Consider the following 19,630-nt stretch of genomic DNA (forward strand, 5'->3'; position numbering starts at 1 on the left):
CCAGCCTCCACAGCTCTCTGGGGCAGAGAATTCCACAGATTTACAACACTCAGAAGAAATTCCTCCTCATCTCAGTTTTAAATGGGTGGTCCCTTATTCCGAGACTATGTCCCCTAGTTTTAGTTTCCCCTATGAGTGGAAATATCCCCTCTGCATCCACCTTGTCGAGCCACCTCATTAGCTTCTATGTTTCGGTAAGATCACCTCTCATTCTTCTGAACTCCAATGATTATAGGCCCAACCTACCTTCATAAGTCAACCCCCTCATCTCCGGAATCAACCTAGTGAACCTTCTCTGAACAGCTTCCAATGCAAGTATATCCTTCCTTAAATAAGGAGACCAAAACTGTACGCAGTACTCCAGATGTGGTCTCACCAATACCCTGTACAGTTGTAGCAACACTTCCCTGCTTTTATACTCCATCCCCATTGCAATAAAGGCCGACATTCCATTTGCCTTCCTGATTACTTGCTGTACCTGCATACTAACTTTGTTTCATGCAATTTTTCTCCATTTAAATTATAATTTGCTTTTCTATTTTTTTCTGCCAAAGTGGATAACCTCACATTATAGTCCATCTGCCAAATTTTTGCCCACTCACTTCGCCCTTGGCAGATTTTTTGTGTCCTCCTCACAATTTGCTTTCCCACCCATCTTTGCATCATCAGCAAACTTGACTACATTACACTCAGTCCCTTCATCCAAGACATTAATATAGATTGCAAATAGTTGAGGCCCTAGCACCAATCCCTGCGGCACCCCACTAGTTACTGTCTGCCAACCGGAAAATGACCCATTTATCCCGACTCTGTTTTCTGTTAGTTAGCCAACCCTCTATCCATGCTAATATATTACCCCCAACCCCGTGAACTTTTATCTTGTGCAGTAACCTTTCATGTGGCACCTTATCGAATGCCTTCTGGAAATCTAAATACATCCACTGGTTCACCCTTATTCACTCTGCTCGTTGCATCCTCAAAGAACTCCAGCAAATTTGTCAAACATGATTTCCCTTTCATAAAACCACGCTGACTCTGCTTGATTGAATCATGCTTTTCCAAATGTCCTGCTACTGCTTCCTTAATAATGGACTCCAGCATTTTACCAACAGATGTTAGGCTAACTGCTCTATACTTTCCTGTTTTCTGTCTGCCTCCTTTTTAAAAAGAAAAATAGGGGAGTTACAGTTGCGTTTTCCAATCCGCTGGGAATTTTGGGAGATTACAACCAATGCATCCACTATCGCTGCAGCCACTTTTTTTTTTAAGGATCCTAGGATGTAAGCCATCAGGTCCAGGGGACTTGTCCACCTTTAGTCCCATTATTTTACCGAATATTACTACTTTCGTGATTGCATAAAGTTCCTCCCTCCCTATAGCCCCTTGATTATCCACTATTGGGATGTTTGTAGTGTCTTCTATTGTGAAGACTGATGCAAAATCTTTGTTCAAAGTCTCTGCCATTTTTGTTCTCCATGATTAATTCCCCAGTCTCATCCTCTAAGGGACCAACATTTACTTTAGCCACTCTTCCTTTTTTTTGTACCTGTAGAAACTCTTACTGTTTTTATATTCCGTGCTAGTTTACTTTCATAATCTATCTTCCCCCTCTATCATTTTTTTTAGTCGTTCTTTGGTCACATTGTATGCCCTTATTTCCTTAGTTAGCCACGGATGGTTATCCCTTCTCTTAGTCTTTTCTTTACATTGGGATATATTTTTGTTGCAAATTAATCTCTCCTTAAATGTCTGCCACTGCTCATCAATCGTTCCACCCTTTAAAATCTATTTTCCCAGTCCAATTTATCCAACTCTGCCTTCATACCTTTTGTAGTCTCCTTTATTTAAGCTCAAGACCCTGGTTTGAGATCCAACTTTCTCACCCTCCAACTGAATTTGAAATTCAACCATGTAATGGTCACTCATTCCGAGGAACCTTTACTCGATCATTTATTAATCCTGTCTCATTACACAGTACCAGATCCAAGATAGCATGTTCCCTGGTTGGTTCCGCCACGTACTGTTCAAGGAAACTATCCCGGATACACTCGATGGACTCTTCCTCAAGGCTACTCTGGCCAATTTGCTTTGTCCAATCAATATGCCCATGATTGTTGCCGTTCCTTTTTTACAAGCTTCCATTATTTCTTGATTTATACTCCATCCAACAGTGTGGCTACTGTTAAGGGGCCTATAGACTACACCCACCAGCGACTTTTTCCCCTTATTATTCCTTATCTCCACCCAAACTGAATCAATATTTTGATCTGAGCCACTGATCTCAGTCTTTATTAACAGAGCTACCCCAACTCCAGCAGGGAGTTCGTGAGGCGGAGCGGCAGCATGGAGGCGCCTATAAAAGACCCAGCATCGTCCAGGAGCCAGCGGGGAGTTTGAAAGACGGAGCGGGAGTGTGGGGAGGCCTATAAAAGGCCAGCCAGTGCAGCTGTAGCAGGGAGAGAAGGCAAAAAAGTACAAAGAAATCGAAGGGTGACGTCACAGCCAAGGGGGTAAGTGATTGGTAAGTAGTTTTTCTTTTTCTTTTCTTTATCAGTAAGTAACCTTTTAGCATTGTTGTTGCCAAATTAAGTTAATCTTGGTGTTAAGTCATGGCAGGAGAGCTCAGGCACATGTTATGCTCCTCCTGTACTATGTGGGAACTCAGGGACACTTCGTGTTTCCCAGCGACTACATGTGTGGGAAGTGCATCCGCCTGCAGTACCTGGCAGACCACATTCAGCACTGGAGCTGCGGGTGGATTTACTCTGGAGCATCTGCGATGCTGAGGATGTCGTGAATAGCACGTAAAGGGAGTTGGCCATATCACACGTAAAGGGAGTTGGCCATATCACACGTAAAGGGAGTTGGCCATATCACACGTAAAGGGAGTTGGCCATATCACACGTAAAGGGAGTTGGCCATATCACACGTAAAGGGAGTTGGCCATATCACACGTAAAGGGAGTTGGCCATATCACACGTAAAGGGAGTTGGCCATATCACACGTAAAGGGAGTTGGCCATATCACACGTAAAGGGAGTTGGCCATATCACACGTAAAGGGAGTTGGCCATATCACACGTAAAGGGAGTTGGCCATATCACACGTAAAGGGAGTTGGCCATATCACACGTAAAGGGAGTTGGCCATATCACACGTAAAGGGTACACAGCCAGATAGGGGATGGGTGACCAACAGGAAGAGCAGTGGATGGAAGGTAGTGCAGGGGTCCCCTGCAGTCATCCCCCTGCAAAACTGATACACCGCTCCGAGTACTGTTGAGGGATGACTCATCAGGGGAGGGCAGCAGCAGCCAAATTCATGGCACCATGGGTGGCTCTGCTGCACAGGAGGGCAGGAAAAAAAAAAAAAAGTGTGGGAGAGCGATAGTGATAGGGGATTCTATTGTAAGCAACCGAGACTCCAGGATGGTATGTTGCCTCCCTGGTGCAAGGGTCAAGGATGTCTCGGAGCGGGTGCAGGACATTTTGAAGAGGGAGGGTGAACAGCCAGTTGTCATGGTGCATATAGGTAAAAAACAGGATGAGGTCCTACAAGACAAATTTAGGGAGCTAGGAGCTAAATTAAAAAGTAGGACCTCAAAAGTAGTAATCTCAGGATTCCCCAGTGCCACGTGCTAGTCAGAGTAGGAATCACAGAATAGCTCAGATGAATACGTGGCTTGAGCAGTGGTGCAGAAGGGAGCGATTCAAACTCCTGGGGCATTGGAACCGGTTGTGGGGGAGGTGGGACCAGTACAAACCGGACGGTCTGCACCCGAGCAGGACCGGAACCAATGTCCCAGGGGAAGTATTTGCTAGTGCTGTTGGGGAGGGGTTAAACTAATATGGCAGGGGGATGGGAACCTATGCAGGAAGACAGAAGTAAGTAGAAGGGGGCAGAAGCAAAAGATAGAAAGAAGAAAAGTAAAAGTGGAGGGCAGAGAAACCCAAGGCAAAAAGCAAAATGGGCCACATTACAGCAAAATTCTAAGGGGGAAAAGTGTGTTAAAAAGACAAGCCTGAAGGCTCTGTGCCTCAATGCGAGGAGTATTCGGAATAAGGTGGACAAATTAACTGCGCAGATAGCAGTTAATGGATATGATGTAATTGGCATCACGGAGACATGGCTCCAGGGTGACCAAGTCTGGGAACTCAACATCCAGGGGTATTCAACATTTAAGAATAGACAGAAAGGAAAAGGAGGTGGGTTGGCATTGCTGGTTAAAGAGGAAATCAATTATTAAGGATGTCATAGCAGCGCATTTGGAAAGCGGTGACATAATAGGTCCAAGTCAGCATGGATTTGTGAAAGGGAAAGCATGCTTGACAAATCTTCTGGAATTTTTTGAGGATGTTTCCAGTAGAGTAGACAAGGGAGAACCAGTTGATGTGGTGTATTTGGACTTTCAGAAGGCTTTCGACAAGGTCCCACACAAGAGATGAATGTGCAAAGTTAAAGCACATGGGATTGGGTGTAGTGTGCTGACGTGGATTGAGAACTGGTTGGCAGACAGGAAGCAAAGAGTAGGAGTAAATAGGTACTTTTCAGAATGGCAGGCAGTGACTAGTGGGGTACCGCAAGGTTCTGTGCTGGGGCCCCAACTGTTTACATTGTACATCAATGATTTAGACGAGGGGATTAAGTGTAGTATCTCCAAATTTGCAGATGACACTAAGTTGGGTGGCAGTGTGAGCTGCGAGGAGGATGCTATGAGGCTGCAGAGTGACTTGGATAAGTTAGGTGAGTGGGTAAATGCATGGCAGATGAAGTATAATGTGGATAAATGTGAGGTTATCCACTTTGGTGGTAAAAACAGAGACAGACTATTATCTGAATGGTGACAGATTAGGAAAAGGGGAGGTGCAACGAGACCTGGGTGTCATGGTACATCAGTCATTGAAGGTTGGCATGCAGGTACAGCAGGCAGTTAAGAAAGCAAATGGCATGTTGGCCTTCATAGCGAGGGGCAGGGAGGTGTTACTACAGTTGTACAGGGCCTTGGTGAGGCCACACCTGGAGTATTGTGTACAGTTTTGGTCTCCTAACTTGAGGAAGGACATTCTTGCTATTGAGGGAGTGCAGCGAAGGTTCACCAGACTGATTTCCGGGATGGCGGGACTGACATATCAAGAAAGACTGGATCAACTGGGCTTGTATTCACTGGAGGTTCAGAAGAATGAGAGGGGATCTCATAGAAATGTTTAAAATTCTGACGGGTTTAGACAGGTCAGATGCAGAAAGAATGTTCCCAATGTTGGGGAAGTCCAGAACCAGGGGTCACAGTCTAAGGATAAGGGGTAAGCCATTTCAGACCAAGATGAGGAGAAACTTCTTCACCTAGAGAGTGGTGAACCTGTGGAATTCTCTACCACAGAAAGTTGTTGAGGTCAATTCACTAAATATATTCAAAAAGGAGTTGGATGTAGTCCTTACTACTAGGGGGATCAAGTGGTATGGCGAGAATGCAGGAATGGGGTACTGAAGTTGCATGTTCAGCCATGAACTCATTGAGCCTGCACTGCATTCAAAGGGCCAAATGGCCTACTCCTGCACCTATTTTCAATGTTTCTATGTTTCTAATGCAATAGTAAGGAAGGACATTAGCCTGGATGATGTGGAATCGGTATGGGTGGAGCTACGGAATACCAAGGGGCAGAAAACACTAGTGGGAGCTGTGTACAGACCACCAAACAGTAGTAGTGACGTTGGGGACAGCATCAAACAAGAAATTAGGGATGTGTGCAATAAAGGTACAGCAGTTATCATGGACGACTTTAATCTACATATTGATTGGGCTAACCAAACTGGTAGCAATGCAAAGGAGGAGGATTTCTTGGAGTGTATTAGGGATGGTTTTCTAGACCAATATGTCGAGGAACCAACTAGAGGGCTGGCCATCCTAGACTGGGTGATGTGTAATGAGAAAGGACTAATTAGCAATCTTGTTGTGCAAGGCCCCTCTCGGAAGAGTGACCATAATATGGTAGAATTATTTATCAAGATGGAGTGCGACAGTTAATTCAGAGACTAGGGTCCTGAACTTAAGGAAAGGTAACTTCGATGGTATGAGACGTGAATTGATTAGACTGGCGAATGATACATAAAGGGTTGACGGTGGATAGACAATGGCAAACATTTAAAGATCACATGGATGAACTTCAACAATTGTACACCCCTGTCCGGAGTAAAAATAAAACAGGGAAGGTGGCTCAACCGTGGGAACAAGGGAAATTAAGGAGTGTTAAATCCAAGGAAGAGGCATATAAATTGGCCAGAAAAAGCAGCAAATCTGAGGACTGGGAGAATTTTGTAACACAGCAGAGAACAAAGGGTTTAATTAGGAGGGGAAAATAGAGTATGAGAGGAAACTTGCTGGGAACATAAAAACTGACTGCAAAAGCTTCTATAGATATGAAGAGAAAAAGATTAGTGAAAACAAACGTAGGTCCCTTGCAGTCAGATTCAGGTGAATTTATAATGGGGAACAAAGAAATAGCGGACCAGTTAAACAAATACTTTGGTTGTCTTCACGAAGGAAGCACAAATAACCTGCCAGAAATACTAGGGGACTGAGGGTCCAGTGAGAAGGAGGAACTGAAGGAAATCCTTATTAGGCAGGAAATGTTAGGGAAATTGGAAAGCAGCGACAGGATCAGTCCAAGTCAGCAAGGATTTATGAAAGGGAAATCCTGCTTGACAAATCTTCTAGAATTTGAGGATGCAACTGGTAGAGTGGGCAAGGGAGAACCAGTGGATGTGGTGTATTTTGACAAGGTCCCACACAAGAGATTGGTGTGCAAAAGTAAAGCGCATGGTATTGGGGACAATATATTGACACGGATGGAGACCCGGTCGACGGACAGGATGCAGAGAGTCGGGATACACAGGTCCTCTTCGGAATGGCGGGCAGTGACTATTTACTTTTATCCTCCTCCTCACCCCAGTTATTTGATTTGCCAGGACCCTAGTCCCAGCACAGTTCAAGCAGAGACCATCCCAACAGAACAGCTCCCTCTTAGCCCAGTACTGGGGCCAGTGTCCCACGAACCAAAACCCATTTCTCACACACCAGTCCTTGAGCCGCATGTTTAACTCTCTGATCTTATTTACCCTATGCAAATTTTCTCATGGCTCAGGTAGTAATCCAGAGATTATTACCTTTGTGGCTCACACTCCCTCAGCAGAACCTCTTTCTTTGTCCTACCTGTGACATTGGTACCCACGTGGACCACAACAACTGGATCTTCCCCCTCCCTCCCCCCCACTCCAAGTTACTCTCCAGCCCAGAGGAGATGTCCTTAACCCTGGCACCGGGCAAGCAACACAGCCTTCGGGACTCACGCTCTCAGCTGCAGAGAACAGTATCTATTCCCCCACCACCAGAACGTTTCTTTTTACTCCCCCCACTTGAATGGCCCCCTGTACCACAGTGCTGTGGTCAGTTTGATCATTCCTCCCTGCAGTCCCTGCTCTTGTCCACACAGCAAGTAAGAGCCTCGAACCTGTTGGACAAGAGCAAGGGCTGAGGCTCCTCCATCACTACCTCCTGAGTTCCCATACCTTCCTCACTCGTAGTCACACCTTCCTGTCCCTGACCACAGATCAAATTTGAATTAATTAATCTAAGGGATGTCATCATCATCATAGGCAGTCTCTCAGAATCAAGGAAGACTTGCTTCCACTCTTTAAATGAGTACTTAGGTGGCTGAACATTCCAATACGAGAACAGATAGTCATTGAGGGTGGGACTGGTTTGCCGCACACTTTCCGCTGCCTGCGCTTGATTTCTGCATGCTCTCGGCGACGAGACTCGAAGTGCTCAGTGCCCTCCCAGATGCACTTCCTCCACTTCGGGCGATCTTTGGCCAGGGACTCCCAGGTGTCGGTGGGGATGTTGCACTTTATCAGAGAGGCTTTGAGGGTGTCCTTGTAACGTTTCCTCTGCCCACTTTTGGCTCGTTTGCCGTGAAGCAGTTCAGAGTAGAGCACTTGCTTTGGGAGTCTCGTGTCTGGCATGTGAACTATGTGGCCTGCCCAGCGGAGCTGGTCGAGTGTGGTCAGTGCTTCGATGCTGGGGATGGTGGTCTGGTCGAGGACACTAATGTTGGTGCGCCTGTCCTCCCAGGGGACCGGCAGGATCTTGCAGTGACATGGTTGGTGGTGTGGGGTGTGACTAGCTCCTGGATCATGGCGTCCAGGTAACTCTTTCCCCCTCCCTGATGTGTCGTAGTGTCTGCAGCTCGGACTCTAGCTCATCAACACGGAGCCGACGTTCCTCGAGCTGCAGGTGTGGTCGCCGTGGACCTCAATGGTGTCCACCAGCTCCGACATGTTGCAGCAGTGACACATCATCTGCCCTGCCATCTCTAGTATTTAATTAATTAGATTTAGTTTTTAGCTATTAATCCCAGCCCCGAATACAAGGCCCTTAATTTAAAGCAAGGAAGGAGGGCGAAAAACTCACCAACCAATCACTTCCCTGCCTTCCTGTGACGTGGAATGTAGTCGTCCTGTTCTCCTTTGTTGCCCTCTCATCTGCTCGCGCTGCTCCCTGCAGGGGCTCAGGGTCAGGTGTGTGTCCCCCCCCTCCCCCTAACCCCATGTCAGGGGTGGGTGGGCTGGTGGCCTCCTCCCATCTTTCCTCATCAAAAATCAATCCACATAACCGTCTATTCCCTTCTCCCTCATATGCTCGTCTAGCCTTCCCTTAAATGCATCCGTACTATAATGAGGAATATAGCAGTAGACTGCAGGAAGATATCAATGGGCCGGTCAAGTGGCTAGAACAGTGGCAAATGGAATTCAATCCGAAAGAAATGAGGTAATGCACTTGGGGAGGGCCAACAAAACAAGGAAATACACAATAAGTGGTAGGATACCAAGAAGTATAGAGGAACAGAGGGACTTTGGAGGGCATGTGCATAGATCCCTGAAGGTGGCAGGCCAGGTTGATAAGGTGGTTTAGAAGGCACAGTACCCTTACTGGATTGTTCGCCTGCTCCAACTTTCTCTTCAAAAGCTGCCTCCAAGGTACCACCCAAACCAGGACTCGAGCTTACGATGCATTCAGCCACTGTTCCACCCAAGCTCTTGAGATGTCCCCAAACGCAAGATCAGAATGGGGACAGAGTGAAAGTGCACACAAAGGCCACTGGGTGGAGCCTGTGTGCACTTTTAAACATTAACATTCAGAGGCAACATCCCACTGAAGCAAAAGTATCAAATCAAATGGAAAGTGAAAACCTGTTGCAGTGCAACATAAATATCTTTCAATATACAACTTCATTCATCCATTTAAAAAAAAAAGTCCCTTTAGTTTTAAAATTACACTCAAACCTTCTTTCCTTTCCTGGCACCAATAAAAGACTTGCATTTATATAGCGCCTTTCACATCCACCGGACGCCTCAAAGCGCTTTACGGCCAATGAAATACTTTTGAAATGTAGTCACTGTTGCAATGTGGGAAACACAGCAGCCAATTTGCGCACAGCAGGCTCCCACAAACAGCAATATGATAATGACCAGATAATCTGTGTTTGTCATGTTGTTTGAGGGATTAATATTGGCCAAGACACTGGGAGATAATTCCCCTCTGCTCTTCTTCGAAATAATGCCATGGGATCTTTTACGTCCACTTGAGCGCGCAGACGGGGCCTCGGTTTACTCGGTGCACTCCCTCAGCACTGCACTCGAATGTCAGCCTAGAACTATGTGCTCAAGTCTCTGGAGTGGGACTCGAACCCACAACCTTCTGACTCAGGCAAGTGTCACCCACTGAGCCACAGCTCTGAGTCGCACAACATTTTTCTGCATTAAAAGGGTGCTATATAAATGCAAGTTGTTATAAATAACAACTGAATGTCACTATTCATTTAATTTCTATTTTGCTATAGGATTTAATCTATTTTAGTAATTTATCTTCAAACAACCATTGTTTTGTTCCCAGCACAATAAGATACAGCGACGTAATCCCTCCCATAGATTCACATGGCATCCTCAACTGCATGGCTTAAAGGGAGAGCAGACACGGGGAAGTAGCCTTTGCTCAAAGTCCTTCTTTTGCGTGTCTGGTTTGTATTTGACAGCTGCCCGTTTTCACAATACACCTCACTTTCTGCTCCAAGTGTTAGCATTTTGAACCTCTGCCTCTCTTCTCAGCTGCTTGATGATGCATTACAGGGAGGGGTTCCAGGGGAGAGGGATTTATAGTTACGTGGATAAACCATCCACGTTCAACATTCACTCCCTCCACCACCGGCACATTGTGGCTGCAGTGTGTACCATCTACAAGATGCACTGCAGCAACTCGCCAAGGCTTCTTCAGCAGCACCTCCCAAACCCGCGACCTCTACCACCTAGAAGGACAAGGGCAGCAGGCGGATGGGAACACCACCACCTCCACGTTCCCCTCCCAGTCACACACCATCCTGACTTGGAAATATATCGCCGTTCCTTCATCGTCGCTGGGTCAATATCCTAGAACTCCCTCCCTAACAGCACTGTGGGAGTACCTTCACCACACGGACTGCAGCGGTTCAAGAAGGCGGCTCACCACCACCTTCTCGACGGCAATTAGGGATGGGCAATAAATGCTGGCCTTGCCAGCGATGCCCACATCCCGGAACGAATAAAAAAAAAGACTGGAGAAGCTGGGGCTGTTCTCCTTGGAGCAGAGGACAAAAGGAGATTTGATCGAGGTGTTCAAAATCATGAGGAGTGTGGACATAGAGAATCTGTTCCCATTGGCAGAATGGTCGAGAACCAGAGGACACAGATTTAAGGTGATTGGCAGAAGAATCAAAGACGACACGAGGAAAAATATTTTTTTAACGGAGTGGTTAGGATTTGGACTGCACTACCCGATAGGGCGGTGGAGGCAGATTCAATAGCAGCCTTCAAAAGGGAATTGGATAAATACTTGGAGAAAACATTGCCGGGATAGGGGAAAAGAGCAGGGGAGTGGGACTGAATGGATCGCTCTTCGAAAGAGCCAGCGCAGACTCGATGGGCCGAATGGCCTCCTTCTGTGCTGTTCTATTCGATGATTCTATGATTCCAATGGGGGAGGGGGGTCTTAATATTTTATAGAAGTGAGGGAACTCCCCCATGTGCAAAACAATCAGCTCTCTCGCCTCAGTCAGTGGGTTCAGGTCCTACTCGAGACTTGAGCACAAACTCCCCAATGTAGTACTGAGGGAGTGAAGCACTGTCATAGGTACCGTTCAGACGAGACTTTAAACCCAGGCCCCGTCTGCGCTCTCATTGATTCTGGAGATGAGGGGGTAGGTTGAGACTATACTCATTGGAGCTCAGAAGAATGAGAGGAGATTTTAAATCGAAACATAGAAGATAATGAGGGGACTTGACAGGGTAGATGGAGAGATGATATTTCCACTCAGAGGAATCTAAAACTGGGGGACATAGGGCCCAAGTTTCCACATGATTTGCGCCTGATTTTTAGGAGCAACTGGTGGAGAACGGACTATCTTAGAATTCGCAATTCTCCACATTTTTTTTTCTGCGGTTCTAGTCAGGTAGAACAGTTCTACTTTGGAACAGAATTTTTTCTTCAAAAGGGGACGTGTCCGGCCACTGACGCCTGATTTCAAAGTTTCCACAGTGAAAACGTACTCCAAACTAAAGTAGAATGGAGCAAGTGAAGATTTTTGTAGAACTGAAAAAACCTGTTCTACACATTAAAAAAAATCAGGTGCATGTTACAAATCAGGTGTCCAGAACGAGGTGGGGGGGGGAGGGAACTCATTAAATTCTACAATAAATCCTTATTTATACTTATACAAATATTATACAAATAACTCCAACCTGAATAAACATTTATAAGCAAAGAAAAGATTAAATAAACCATCTTCCTACCTGTGTGAAAATGCTTCAGCCAGGAAGGATAGTGCAGCAAGCCTCACAAAACGATAGAGCCGACCGAACGCGGGGGGGGGAGGGAGGGAGCCGACCGAACACGGGGGGGGGGAGGGAGGGAGGGAGCCGACCGAACGCGGGGGGGGGAGGGAGGGAGCCGACCGAACGCGGGGGGGGGGGGGGAGGGAGGGAGCCGACCGAACGCGGGGGGGGGAGGGAGGGAGGGAGCCGACCGAACACGGGGGGGGGGAGGGAGGGAGGGAGGGAGCCGACCGAACACGGGGGGGGGGGGAGGGAGGGAGGGAGCCGACCGAACACGGGGGGGGGGGAGGGAGGGAGGGAGCCGACCGAACACGGGGGGGGGGGAGGGAGGGAGGGAGCCGACCGAACACGGGGGGGGGGGGAGGGAGGGAGGGAGCCGACCGAACACGGGGGGGGGGGAGGGAGGGAGGGAGGGAGCCGACCGAACACGGGGGGGGGGGGGGGGGGGAGCCGACCGAACACGGGGGGGGGGGGGGGGGAGCCGACCGAACACGGGGGGGGGGGGGGGGGGGGGGGAGCCGACCGAACACGGGGGGGGGGGGGGGGGGGGGGGAGCCGACCGAACACGGGGGGGGGGGGGGGGGGGGGAGCCGACCGAACACGGGGGGGGGGGGGGGGGAGCCGACCGAACACGGGGGGGGGGGGGGGGGGGAGCCGACCGAACACGGGGGGGGGGGGGGGGGGGAGCCGACCGAACACGGGGGGGGGGGAGCCGACCGAACACGGGGGGGGGGGGGGGGGGGGAGCCGACTGAACGCGGCGGGGGTGGGGAAGGGAGCCGTTCCAGACGGCTGGCAGGAAAGAGAGAAGGCTGCAAGAAGCCTCAGATATTGAGGAGCCATTTCCCGACGGCAGGGGGGGGGGGGCCGACGGGAAACGACTGCCTCAACTTTCCGAGGCTTCCTGCAGCCTTCTCACTGCTGCAAGAAGCCTCTGTGCTGATGTGCTGATGGCAATGTACTTTTATTAAAAAATGTTCAAAAACTAAACAGCTACAAAGAAGTACAAAAATGGCCGAGTGCCAATGTTTCCTTCACACTGAGCATGCGCGAACGCTCCAACGCGCACGCGCAGCGTTGCCGGCAGGAAAAAAACTAATTTAAATAGTACCCGCCCCCTCCCACTTACAAAATCGGCGCGAGTGTCGGCTCCGCCCCCCTGGGCGCCGCGCCAGGCAGACAAGGAGCTGCAGGGCGCTCCAGAATCGCTCGGTTTTTTTCCGGCGCCGTTTTAGGCGCGAAAAACGGGCGCCCAGCTCGGAGGGGCGCCCGTTTTTTTATCATGTGGAAACTTGGGCCCATAGTCTCAGAATAAGGGGCCGCCAATTTAAAACTGAGATGAGGAGAAATTTCTTCTTAGAGGGTTGTAAATCTGTGGAATTCTCAGCCCCAGAGAGCTGTGGAGGCTGGGTCACTGAATATATTTAAGGCGGAGATAGACAGATTTTTGAGCGATAAGGGAGTGAAGGGTTATGGGGAGCTGGCAGGGAAGTGGAGCCGAGTCCATGATCAGATCAGCCATGATCTTATTGAATGGCGGAGCAGGCTCGAGGGGTCAAATGGCCTACTCCTATTTCTTGTGTTCTTGTAAATCTATGTCGGGGTTGGTAGGTATACAAGAACTCCACGAGGCTGAGTACAGTGAGCTAAACTGAGTGTGACCATAGTCTTCTTTGTTACAACTCCAGAGTGCCTAAACAACATGGTAGCCAACCTTTTATATTGGCCCTGCACATGTGTGCAGGTGACCATTAGGACTCCAACAGTTGCGCCCTCTGGTGGCAAGTATTACATAGTTACATATTTAACAGGGGTGGCCAGTTGAGCCCAAAGCACCAGCGATTTTGACAAATGTCTGCTACAAACGGGCAGTGACGGTCCTTCCAGTGACCGTGAATTTCGGGGCCAGGAAGTCTTGCTACAATTGCACAGGGCTCTGGTGAGACCACACTGGAGTACTGTGCACAGTTTTGGTCTCCTTATCTGAGGAAGGGATATATCGCGGTGCAACAAATGTTCACTAGATTAATTCCAGGGATGGAAAAGCTGTCTTATGATGTGAGATGTGTAGAATGGGCCTATACTCTCTGGCGTTTAGAAGAATGAGAGGTGATCTCATTGAAATATACGAGATTCTGAAGGGGATTGACAGGGTAGATGCTGAGAGGTTGTTTCCCCCGGCTGGAGTGACTAGAACTAGGGGGCACAGTCTCAGGATAAGGGGCAGGCTATTTATGACAGAGATAATGAAAAATTTCACTGCTCAGAGGGCTGTGAATTTTTGAAATTCTCTGCCCCACACGGCTGTGGATGTTCAGTCAAGGCCGAGATCAATAGATTTTGAGAGTCTAAGAAAATCAAGGGATACGGAGATCAAAGACGACATGAGAAAAAACATTTTTTTTTAAACAGAGTGGTTAGGATTTGGAATGCACTACCCGATAGGGCGGTGGAGACAGATTCAATAGCAGCCTTCAAAAGGGAATTGGATAAATACTTGGAGAAAACATTGCCAGGATAGGGGGAAAGAGCAGGGGAGTTGAAGTCAATGATCAGCCATCTTATTGAATGGCCATATGGCCTACTCCTGCCCCTATTTATTATGTCCTTATGTTCCATGTGTGCATAAATCATTGAAAGTGGCAGGGCAGGTTTAGATAGCAGTTAGAAAGGCTTATGGGATGCTGGGCTTCATGAATAGAGGTGTAGAGCACAAAAGTATGGAAATGATGAAGAACCTGTATAAAACTCTGGTTTGGCCTCAACTGGAGTAGTGTGTCCAATTCTGGGCACCACACTTTAGGGAGGATGTGAAGGCCTTGGAGAGGGTGCAGAAAAGATTTACGAGAATGATTCCAGGGACGCGGGACTTCAGTTACGTGGATAGACTGGAGAAGCTGGGGTTGTTCTCTTCAGAGCAGAGAAGGTTGAGAGGAGATTTGATCGAGGTGTTCAAAATCATGAGGGGTCTAGACAGAGTAGATCGAGAGAAACTGTTCCCATTGGCGGAAAGGTCAAGTACCAGAGGACACAGATTTAAGGTGATTGGCAGAATAACCAAAGGCGACATGAGGAGAAACATTTTTACGCAGCGAGTGGTTAGGATCTGGAACGCGCAGCCTGAGGGTGGTGGAGGCAGACTGAATCACAGCTTTCAAAAGGGAATTGGATAAATACCAAAATAATTTTTTTTTTTTTTTTGTGCAGTGCCCCGGGGAAAGGACGGGGGAGTGGGACTAGCCGAGAGTTGGCATGGGCTCGACGGGCCGAATGGCCCTCCTCCTCTGCTGTAACCGTTTTATGATTCAATGAGTCGGGAAAGCACCCCTTCCAGCCTGCTCCACCATTCAATAAGTTCATGGCAGATCCTGTCTCAACTCCATCTTCCTGCCCGATCCCCATATTCCTCTATCCCCTTAGAGTCCAAAAATCTATTGATCTGCGTCTTGAATATACTCAATGACTGAGCCTCCACAGTCCTGCCAAAGAATCACCACCCTCTGAGTTAAGAAGTTTCTCCTCCTCAGTCCTGAATGGCCGACCCCTTATTCTGAGTCTGTGACCCCTGGTTCTAGACTCCCCAGCCAGGGGAAACATCCTTCCTGCATCTACCCGGTCAAGCCCTTCAAGAATTTGATATGTTTCAACCTCGCATTCTTGTAAACACTAGGGAATATAGGCCTAATCGCCTCAATCTCTCCTCATAGGGCAATCCCCTCATCCCAGGAATCATCCCAGGTCATGAAAGGAGCTATACACATGCAAGATCTTTCTAAGATGGTTTCACCTGAAGGTACAATCACTGCATCAGATTTCTAAGCAGAAAGTTTTAAAGATTTAAAACCCTCCCAATCTTCAACAGATGGATAAACCAACTTTCGGATGAGACGTTAAACTGAGGCTCCGTCTGCTCTCTCAGGTGGACCCAATAGATTCTGCGGCACAATTTTGAAGAGGAGCAGGGGCATTATCCCCAGTATCCTGGGCCAATATTTATCCCGCAATCAACATCACCAAGTCAGGTGGTCATGATCACATTGCTGTTTGTGGGAGCTTGCTCTGCGCAAATTGGCTGCCAAGTTTCCCACATTACAACAGTGACTACACTCCAAAAGTACTTCATTGGCTGTAAAGCACTTTGACAATCGGTGGTGGTGAAAGGTGCTATATAAATGCATGACTTTTGTTTTTTTTAAAAACACGTTCACTTTGAGGCAGCTTCCCTCCCCCAGTGAGCCCCAGTGTTGGTGGAGGCAATGTGTGGGAGGGCCCTCAGTGACAATGAAAGAGCTCAGGCTCACCTACCGTGGCAAAGTAGCTCTTCTCCAAGTCGGTGACGATCCTCTCCTCCTGATAAATGGTGCGACGCTGTGCTTGATACATCCTGCAATACCAGAGAGTAACCAGTCAGTCAGTGACAGTATCAGATCACTGACTCTCCCTGACCCTCACCTTGCCACTCTCACTGTTACACCCACTAAATCTCACTCTCACACCCTGCCACTCCCACTCTGTCTCTGCATCCACTGTCACTGTTAGTCTCACCCCTTCTGTTACTCTATCTACTGTCACTCTCACTGTTAGTCTCACCCCTTCTGTTACTCTATCTACTGTCACTCTCACTGTTAGTCTCACCCCTTCTGTTACTCTATCTACTGTCACTCTCACTGTTACTCACCCCTTCTGTTACTCTATCTACTGTCACTCTCACTGTTACTCACCCCTTCTGTTACTCTATCTACTGTCACTCTCACTGTTACTCACCCCTTCTGTTACTCTATCTACTGTCACTCTCACTGTTACTCACCCCTTCTGTTACTCTATCTACTGTCACTCTCACTGTTACTCACCCCTTCTGTTACTCTATCTACTGTCACTCTCACTGTTACTCACCCCTTCTGTTACTCTATCTACTGTCACTCTCACTGTTACTCACCTCTTCTGTTACTCTATCTACTGTCACTCTATCTACTGTCACTCAATCTACTGTCACTCAATCTACTGTCACTCAATCTACTGTCACTCAATCTACTGTCACTCAATCTACTGTCACTCAATCTACTGTCACTCAATCTACTGTCACTCAATCTACTGTCACTCAATCTACTGTCACTCAATCTACTGTCACTCAATCTACTGTCACTCAATCTACTGTCACTCAATCTACTGTCACTCAATCTACTGTCACTCAATCTACTGTCACTCAATCTACTGTCACTCAATCTACTGTCACTCAATCTACTGTCACTCAATCTACTGTCACTCAATCTACTGTCACTCAATCTACTGTCACTCACTCAATCTACTGTCACTCTCACTGTCACTCAATCAATCAATCTACTGTCACTCAATCAATCAATCTACTGTCACTCACTCCGTCTTGTCTGTCCGTCTCTGCTCTTCTACTCACTCAGTCTCTGCCCCTCTCTCAATCTCCGTTCTGTGTGAGGCTCCTGCTTTTGTAACTTCCGCGCAACCACAAACTAATTCCTCATTGGGTTATGTTTGCCTTCCACTAACTTTCATCACCCGCAGTGATTGGCTATCGGTCTTAAAGGGATTGTGCCGTTCTTAAAGGCAATGCCTTCCGTGGAATGTCCCAATATAAATAAAGCTTTTGTTGAACAGGCTTGCCCAGTGATGAGCACAGGATCTTGCACTGACAGATCTACACTGTTCTAATCACAGCAATTTATTCTTTTTTTAATCGTTTTTCTTTCCCAATTTAAGACAAATTGGAGAATCAAAAATAATTCTTTTTCAGTTGCCTAAGGAACATCTTCCAAAAAAGTGAATGCATAACTTATTTGGGAAGGCCAAAATATTTGTGGAGGTGGAATTATACAGTGATATTTTAAACACAAATAAGAGATGAGAAATATATTTAGCATATCAAAAGTTTAAATGTGTTGGTTTCTGTGGCTCAGTGGGTAGCACACTCGCCTCTGTGTCAGAAGGTTGTGGGTTCAAGTCCCACTCCAAGACTTAAGCACAAAGTCTAGGCTGACACTCCAGTGCAGTGCTGAGGGAGTGGTGCACTGTTGGAGGTGCTGTTGATAAATGGTGTGAATTTATTCTCAAAACATTCATCATAGACAGACCCTCGAAATTGAGGAAGTCTTGCTTCCACTCTAAAAGTGAGTTCTCAGGTGACTGAACAGTCCAATATGGGAATTACAGTCTCTGTCACAGGTGGGACAGGCAGTCATTGGAGGAAAGGGTGGGTGGGACAGATTTGCCGCACGCTCCTTCCGCTGCCTGCGTTTGATTTCTGCATGCTCTCGGCGCCGAGATGCTCTTCCTTCATTTAGGGAGATATTTGGCCAGGGACCCCCAGGTGTCGGTGGGAATGTTGCACTTTATCAAGGAGGCTTTGAGGGTGTCCTTGAAGCGTTTCCTCTGCCCACCTGGGGCTAGCTTGCTGTGTAGGAGTTCCGAGTAGAGAGCTTGATTTGGGAGTCTCGTGTCGGGCATGCGAAGAATGTGGCCCGCCCAACGGAGCTGGTCGAGTGTGGTCAGTGCTCCGATGCTGGGGATGTTGGCCTGGTCGAAAACACTGACGTTGGTGCATCTGTCCTCCCAGGGGATGGCAGATCTGGCTGCAAATGCAGAGGAACCAGTGATCTTGGATCAAGCTGCTGAGCGCTGGTCGTATAAGAGAAAAAAGAAAGACTTGCATTCATGTAGCGCCTTTCACAACCAGTGGCATATCCTAAAGTGCTTTACAGCCAATGAAGTACATTTTGAACTGTTATAATGTGGGAAATGCAGCAACCAATTTGTGCACAGTAAGCTCCCATAAACAACAATGTGATAACGAACAGATAATCTGTTTTTGCAGTGATGTTGGCTGAGGGATAAATATCATCCACGACACCATATGAGAGGGAAGTCGGTGCCTCGGTTTAACGTCTCATCCAAGAGAGGGCACTCCCGACAGCGCGGCGCTCCCTCAGCACTGCACTGGAGCGTCAGCCTGGAATTTTGTGCTCAAGTCTCTGGAGTGGGACTTGAACCCACGACTTCCTGACTGAGAATGATACCCACTGAGCCACGGCTGGCACTGGAGATAGAAACATGGAAACACAGAAAATAGGTGCAGGAGTAGGCCATTCGGCCCTTCGAGCCTGCGCCGCCATTCAATATGATCATGGCTGATCACGCAACTTCAGTACCCCATTCCTGCTTTCTCTCCATACCCTTTGATCCCTTTAGCCGTAAGGGCCACATCTAACTCCCTTTTGAATCTACCTAACGAACTGGCATCAACAACTTTCTGCGGTAGAGAATTCCACAGGTTCACAATTCTCTGAGTGAAGAAGTTTCTCCTCATCTCGGTCCTAAATGGCTTACCCCGTATCCGTAGACTGTGACCCCTGGTTTTGGACTTCTCCAACATCGGGAACATTCTTCCTGCATCTAACCTGTCAGAATTTTATATGTTTCTATGAGATCCCCTCTCATTCTTCTAAATTCCAGTGAATATAAGCCTAGTCGATCCATTTGTCAGTCCTGCCATCCCGGAAATCAGTCTGGTGAACCTTCGCTGCACTCCCTCAATAGCAAGAATGTGCTCCAAGACTGAGATGTCATCACAGGCAGTCCCTTGAACGAGGATGACTTGTTTCCACACGAGATCACAGATGTTTCGATGAAGGACCCGATGTTCCAGTCCTGAACTCCAATTGTGGGGGTGGAAGATGTCTGTGCGTGGA

The 19,630-nt window shown here is 47.8% G+C and overlaps 1 protein-coding gene across 3 annotated transcripts in view; it reads right to left on the reverse strand.

Moving 5' to 3' along the window:
- Positions 1-17,403, reverse strand: part of efcab11 (EF-hand calcium binding domain 11) — a 145,784-nt gene extending 128,381 nt beyond the window's left edge. For 2 of the 3 annotated variants that reach the window (XM_070877587.1, XM_070877585.1), the window contains exons 1-2: positions 17,326-17,403; positions 16,221-16,299 (exon numbers count right to left, since the gene is read on the reverse strand). In XM_070877587.1, coding sequence (XP_070733688.1) covers positions 16,221-16,298 — 78 coding nt within the window. In that variant the 5' untranslated portion in view covers position 16,299; positions 17,326-17,403. Of the gene's footprint in view, positions 1-16,220; positions 16,300-17,289 lie in introns of all 3 variants that reach the window. The other variant, XM_070877586.1, reaches the window with a different exon arrangement.
- Between the last annotated feature and the right edge of the window lie 2,227 nt (positions 17,404-19,630).

This window comes from Pristiophorus japonicus, chromosome 4 (genome assembly GCF_044704955.1).
Source record: "Pristiophorus japonicus isolate sPriJap1 chromosome 4, sPriJap1.hap1, whole genome shotgun sequence".
NCBI classification, from domain to species: domain Eukaryota; kingdom Metazoa; phylum Chordata; class Chondrichthyes; family Pristiophoridae; genus Pristiophorus; species Pristiophorus japonicus.